This window comes from Octopus bimaculoides, chromosome 27 (assembly GCF_046866305.1).
Source record: "Octopus bimaculoides isolate indiv1 chromosome 27, ASM4686630v1, whole genome shotgun sequence".
Lineage (NCBI taxonomy): Eukaryota > Metazoa > Mollusca > Cephalopoda > Octopoda > Octopodidae > Octopus > Octopus bimaculoides.
The window spans coordinates 6,241,774-6,249,273 of record NC_142954.1 but is presented as its reverse complement, the minus strand read 5'-3'; the positions used below and the strand labels follow the sequence as shown (position 1 = coordinate 6,249,273).

Genomic DNA, 7,500 nt, shown 5'->3' with positions numbered 1-7,500 from the left:
TGCCCATAAAAAGTATTTGCTGTCCACGGACCCCCTGTCTTGTCCTTGCGGATCCACTGTGGTCCGCGGACCACAGTTTGAAAACCCCTGATATAGACATACATATATATATATATATACATATATATATATATACATATATATATATATACATATATATATATATACATATATATATATATATATATATATATATATATATATATATATATATATATATATATAAGGAACAGGATATTAGATTTCATACATACAAACAAACAAAAATATGAAAAGTAAAACACAAATGCTATGTATACCAGTGAGAAAAGTTTTGAAAAAAGGAAGTTGGCAATAATAATAATAATAATAATAATAATTACAAGAGCATTCAGAGAGCACAAACCTCTGCCAAGGCAACACCATTGTCCTCCCAACAATTAACGGGAGATGATTTTTAAAATGAGAATATCTGAAAAAAAAAATCAACTGCTCCCACAAAATAATTTCTATGGTTGTATCTCCTGGATTTCAGCTGCATAGAACTCTGCTTCATACTTCTCTATATTGGATTACTATGTGGTATGATAGCCAGGTCCACTAGAGGAGCTTTATGTGATTGCCACAAGATTCTACAAATTCATATATTGCATTACAAATTTATATCTATCATTGTTTCCTTCTCACTGGGGGGTGGGGTGAAAACAAAGTATTTGGACTGTACAACACAAAGTGGCCTGTTTTTTTGAGGACATAGCTTGGAAGAGTTTCATCATATCCTAAATGACACAGAGGTTAGCTGCTGTTTTGCTGTGGCCTGACATCAGCCTGTTTGCATATGTGGTTGTGAAACAAACTTCTGCCCCACAAGGCTAGGTTTTGCCCAATAAAAAAAAAATTTTAAAAAAAAAAAAGACCCGGTGTGGTTGTGTGGGTAGGAGCTCACTTTGTAACCTCATGATTTTGGGTTCAATCCCACTGCATGACAACTTGGGAAAGTGTCTTTTGCTATAGTCTTTGTAAGTGAATTTTCGTAGATGAAAACTGTGAGGAAGTCTATGGTCATCATCATCTCTACTACTGCCACTGCTGCCACCAACACCAGCGTCATCACCATCATCACCAGTTTAACATCTGTATCCCTTGCTGGCATGGGTTTGTTGGTTTGGCAGGATCTGGTAGGCTGCAAGGCCACATCTAGCTCCAGTGTCAGCTTTGGCATGCTTTCTACAGCTGAATGCCCTTCCTAACACTACCACCACTTAACAACTGGTGTTGGTTTGTTTACACTCCGAAAACTTAGAAGTTTGGCAAAAGAGACTAGACTTCAAAAGAAACAAAAAAAATGGTCTGGGAACAATTTGTTTAACCAAGCCCTCCAAAGCCCTGCCCCAGACTGAAAGAAGTAAAAAATAAAAACAAAATACTTAATTAAGTAGAACTTACCGTGGGTAGCATCTTTTTCCGTTGCTTGGAAGCCCAATTAAGCTTTTGCTGAAATATATCAGAGTAACAATAAGAATCATTTTAAAGATAATAATAATAATAATAATAATAATAATAATAATATTAAAATTTTCTCCTATAGGCACAAAGAGCCTGAAATTTGGTGAGAGGGTTATAGTTGATTACACCAGCCCTAGTCCTCATCTGGTACTTATTTTATTGACCATAAAAGGATGAAAAGCAAAGTAGATCTCGGCAATGTTTGAGCTCAGAATGTAAAGAGCGACGAAAATCTGCTAAGCAATTTATTTGGCTTGCTAACAATTCTACCAGCTCACCATTCTAATAATAATAATAATAATGGTTTCAAATTTTAGCACAAGGCTGGTAGGTTTGGAGGAGGGGAGCTAAGTCAATAAGAATCAACCCCAGAGTTCAACCCATCGAACTTTACTCTCCCTTGACAATTCCTATTCTCTCTATTTTTCAGTAAGCAAGGGGCCTTCAGTCTTGTAAGCGACAAGGTAACTTCACTGGTGCTGGTGCCATGAAAAGAAAAGCACCCAGTACAGAATGTAAGTAGTTTGTGAATAGAACAGAGACAATGCAAAGACAAGAGAGATCCTTAAATTTGCCAAGGGGTAAGACAACATCTTCAGTGTCTTTTTAGTTTTCTCCATATCTCTGGTCCTTAAAGAAGAACAGACTTCACATTAGAGCTGAAGATAAGCAATTTAGTTTATAGCAATTTCTCTGAAAGCTCAGAGGTTCTTGAGAATGGTGAATGCTGCTCTGGCTTTGTCCACTTTGGCTGACACCTCTCTCTCTCTCTGTTCCACTACTTATTATTTATGTTACTGAGAGAAGTAAAGGAGACGGCCTCCTCTATGCCGCATGGAAGGACTGAACCTAAGGTCACATATACTTGGGGGAACCAGTTTTTCAACCACACAGCCACACCTGCACCATCATCATCATCGTTTAACGTCCACTTTCCATGCTAGCATGGGTTGGACGATTTGTCTGAGGACTGGTGAACCAGATGGCTACACCAGGCTCCAATCTGATTTGGCAGAGTTTCTACAGCTGGATGCCCTTCCTAATGCCAACCACTCCGAGAGTGTAGTGGGTGCTTTTACGTGCCACCGGCATGAAGGCCAGTCAGGCGGTGCTGGCAACGGCCACGCTCAAAATGGTGTATTTTATGTGCCACCCGCACAAGAGCCAGTCCAGGGGCACTGGCAACGATCTCGCTCAAAAATCCTTACACATGTCACAGGCACAAGTGCCAGAAAGGCGACGCTGGGCACAGGTGCCATCCAACTCACACAAATAAGAAAATGGTTTACCCTTGTTATCTCATTATCAGGGTTTAAGTGGATAGCAAACTTTAAGTTCTGAACGGCATACTCATGACCTGCAAAATATAAGAACAAAAGAGAAAACAATAATTCTTTAGAATTCATTGTTAAAAATATATTTTATTGAACAAATTGACCCCTAGGACTTATTTTTTAAAGCCTAGTACTTATTCTATAGGTCTCTTTGCCGAACTGCTAAGTTACGGGGATATAAATACACCAGTACTGTTAGTCGAGTGGTGATGGGGAGACAAACACAGACACACCGACACACACGCACTCACATACATATACGATGGGCTTCTTTCAGTTTCCATCTACCAAATCCGCTTGCATGGGTTTGGTTGGCCTGAGGCTATGGTAGAAGACATTTGCCCAAGATGCCACACAATGAGATTGAACCCGGAACTATGTGATCGGGAAGCAAGCGTCTTACCACACAGCCATGCCTATATATATCATCATCATCATCATCATCATTTAATGTCTGTTTTTCATGCTGGCATGGGTTGGACAGTTTGACAGGAGCTGGCTAGGTAGAATACTGCATCAGGCTTCAACACACACACACACACACACACATGTAAGTTGTATATATGTATGTATTTATGAATAGCTACCAAACACATGGCACATGTGTATGTGTGCATACACACACACACACCCACATGTCTGTTGTATATATGTATGTGTTTATGAATAGCCATGAAACACATGGCACATGTGTGTGTGCATGTGTGTGTCCACACACCCACAGCCAAACACACACACACACACCCACAGCCAAACACACACACACACCCACAGCCAAACACACACACACACACACACACACACACACACACCCACAGCCAAACTCACTTAAAATGGTAGCATTCGGTTTCTACAGTTTTATGTTGCAATGATTCCACTGTCACTATCTCTTCAGATGTGAAATGTCATACAAACCACGTGACTTACACCCCACCCACCTGTCACCCCCACCCCACCCCATACCAGTCACCCCTCCAACTCCAGCACACACACACACACACACACACACACACACACAAGCACGATGATGTTAATCGCGTTCTCTCTTGCTGCCCATCTGTCTGTCTGTGTGTCTGGCAATCTCTCGTTCTGTCTCTTTCTTTTATTATATTATTTGTTTGAGGAGTCAAAGTAATGATTTTCCCACGAGATCATCAAAATACAAAGTTTAAAAAAAAAAAAAAATGAACAACACAAAGCACAAAAACAAACAAAAACAAGAAGATACTCCCCCCGCCACCACCACCGTCAATTTGCCTCATTGCAACAACAACAGATGGATCTTAAACAGATACTTTATCAAAATATTAAAAGTTTAGAAAATAAATTTCGTTGAGGAATTTCTTAGGGACGCCATCAGTTTCATAGTCAAGTTGGTGTTACCAAATTCGGATCTATTTCAAAACGGGGGCACCAGTATTTTCTTAACGAAACACTAACGAAACACTTTGAAACTTGGGACACTGGTAGAATGTGTCATATAAAACATCTTTTACTCTTAGTCTTCTTAACAAAAAAACGTACATCGCAAGTTGTTCCATGTTAAAGTTGTCGTATTTCTGTAATTTCAACCAATCACTGACGTCTATTCAGCTGAATAGAGTTACTGCTGGGCGGTCATAAAAATGTTATTCCCTGTGACATATTTCATCCGGTTTAATCGTAATTTATACGCATATATTGTTTATATAATAAATTACGCTGTGCGTATCTATGTGTGTAACAATTTTAGAGTTCGGATTCTAGAGTTAGGGTTAGTTTTAGGGTTAGGGTTAGGGGATTAATACGATATACACCGTTACAGCGCTAACTGTTTTCAACTGAATAGACGTCAGTGATTAGTAGAAATTATCGAAATAAGACAATTTTTTACATGAAATAAATTCGAATACAAAAATTTTTTTCTGTTCTATAACACACAATAGATAAGTATACGAAGTTTGAAAGTCTTTCGGTACCAAAAACACTACATAAAACATAAATGAAAACTGGTGCCCCCGTTTTGAAATAGATCCTCAAATTCAATGCACAAATTAACAAAAAAAAAAGCGTTATTGCAAATGAATTTTAATAAGAAAATCTCATATGGACCCTCAAGGGCCATACAGATCCTTGTTAAGAACCACTGGTTTAAAAACACCTAAAAATTGTTGAATAAACACTTTTTTCATATATTTGTTGGTGTCAGAATTTTCATCACACAACTGCATCCTGATTACTGAGACAATCCCACCATGACAAATATGGATGAGCGTGTCCACGGCATGTGTAAGGACTTTCGAGCGAGATCGTTGCCAGTGCCCCTGGACTGGCTCTTGTGCGGGTGACACATGAAATACACCATTTTGAGCGTGGCCATTGCCAGTACCACCTGACTGGCCTTCATGCCGGTGGCACCTAAAAGCACCCACTACACTCTCGGAGTGGTTGGCGTTAGGAAGGGCATCCAGCTGTAGAAACTCTGCCAGATCAGATTGGAGCCTGGTGCAGCCTTCTGGTTCACCAGTCCTCAGTCAAATCGTCCAACCCATGCTAGCATGGAAAGCGGACGTTAAACGACGATGATGATGATGACGATCATAGACCTGCTTATTCAGAACTCATTCAAGCGTGGGATTGTGGTTGTCATCATCAACAACAACAACAATGACACTCACAATTCCCCGTTACTCTGCATCCCAACTCCAGCATGGCCATACAAACCACAACCAAGGACCATCCACCATGTTGATGCAGAAGTCCGTCTTGTTCCACCACTGAGCTACCGCGACTATTACTACTACTACTACTACTACTACTACTACTACTACTGTTATCTCTATCACTATGACAACCAGTCATCACAATGGTATCTACACAAGCCACAATTACCACCACCACCACCACCACCACCACCACCACTACCACCACCACCACCACCACCACCACTACCACTACCACCACCACCACTACCACCACCACCACCACTACCACCACCACCACCACCACCACTACCACTACCACCACCACCATCACCACCACTGTCTACTTCCTCCTCACTAGGGTACCCATTACATACTCTCCTGTTTCTCTGAAAGGTCACCAATTACAACAACAGCAACAACAACAATGTAGATAGACAAATAAATAAATAAATAAATAAATAAACTTACAAATCAAAAAAAAATTGATGGCCTTTTAAAAACCCCTGCACCCCCACCATCACCCTCACCCCCACTCCTGTCTCCGTCTGCCCACCCACAATCCCACTCCCAGCTATCCTTCATTGGAGACTCCCTCTTCAACATCAATGTGTTTTTTAGTCTTCATTAGCAGAAGCGGGTGTGGTGGAAGTGGTTGGCATGAACGCCAGGGTAGGGGAAGGGTGTTTACTTAAGTACCTACTTAGATTGGGCTTAGCTGAAGGTGGACAAGGGGTACGTAAATAGGGGTACAATTAGGCCCTTTTATTGCATTTAATTTTTGTTTCTCCCACAGATTTAGTACTTGGGTGATGTTCATGGTAGGGTTGGCATTGTGTTTCAGAGTTGAGGTTGAGGGGCACTCTGTAAGCAGTTGGAACTGATGTAGATTACTTAAACCGTCTCAATAATAAAAAAAAAAAAAACGGTAGAACAGAAACCTATCTGGCTGTGTGGTAAGAAGCTTGCTTCCCAACCACATGGTTCCAAGTTCAGTCCCCCAGTGTCTTCTACTATACCCTCAGGCTGACCAAAGCGTTGTGAGGGGATTTCATAGATGGGAACTGAAAGAAACCTATCTGGCTGTGTAGTAAGGAGTTTGCTTCCCAACCACATGGCTCCAGGTTCAGTCCCACTACGTGACACCTTGAGCAAGTGTCTTCTACTATAGCCTCAGCTTGTGAGTGGATTTGGTAGATGAAAACTGGAAGAGGCATGTCATATATATATATATATATATATATATATATATATATATATATATAGGTACAGGAGTGGCTGTGTGGTAAGTAGCTTGCTTACCCACCACATGGTTCCGGGTTCAGTCCCACTGCGTGGCACCTTTGGGCAAGTGTCTTCTACTATAGCCTCGAGCCAACCAAAGCCTTGTGAGTGGATTTGGTAGACGGAAACTGAAAGAAGCCCATCGTACATATATATATATATATATATATATATATATACATATATATATGTATGTGTGAGTGTCTGTGTTCGTCCGCCCAACATCGCTTGACAACCGATGGTGGTGTGTTTACGTCCCCATAACTTAGCGGTTCGGCAAAAAGAGACTGATAGAATAAGTACTAGGCTTACAAAAAATAAGTCCTGGGGTTGATTTGCTCGACTAAAGGCGGTGCTCCAGCATGGCCACAGTCAAATGACTGAAACAAGTAAAAGAGTAAAGAGAGTAATTTCAGGACATGGGGACAAGTAGTTGCCAGGGAGATTCAGTGTAACACAAAGTGTGACAAGGTTGGCCCTTTGAAATACAGGTACTAATCATTTTTGCCAACTGACTGGGCTGGAGCAGTGTGAAATAAAGTGTCTTGCCCAAGGACATAATGTGTTGCTAGGTACTGACCACAACCTTGTGATTATGAGCTGAACACTCAAACAATGTGCCTTCAAACACACACACATACATGATGAGATTCTTTCAGTTTCCCTCTACCAGATCCACTCACAAGGCTTTGGTTGGCCCAGGGTTATAGCAGACA

The 7,500-nt window shown here is 40.9% G+C and overlaps 1 protein-coding gene across 1 annotated transcript in view; it reads right to left on the bottom strand.

Annotated features, from left to right (window-relative positions):
* The window catches only part of LOC106878743 (putative thioesterase PNKD), a 99,956-nt gene that overhangs the window by 1,461 nt on the left and 90,995 nt on the right, over nt 1–7,500 (bottom strand). The window contains exons 8-9 of the mRNA XM_089343683.1: nt 2,775–2,842; nt 1,426–1,473 (exon numbers count right to left, since the gene is read on the bottom strand). Coding sequence (XP_089199809.1) covers nt 1,426–1,473; nt 2,775–2,842 — 116 coding nt within the window. The remainder of the gene's footprint in view (nt 1–1,425; nt 1,474–2,774; nt 2,843–7,500) is intronic.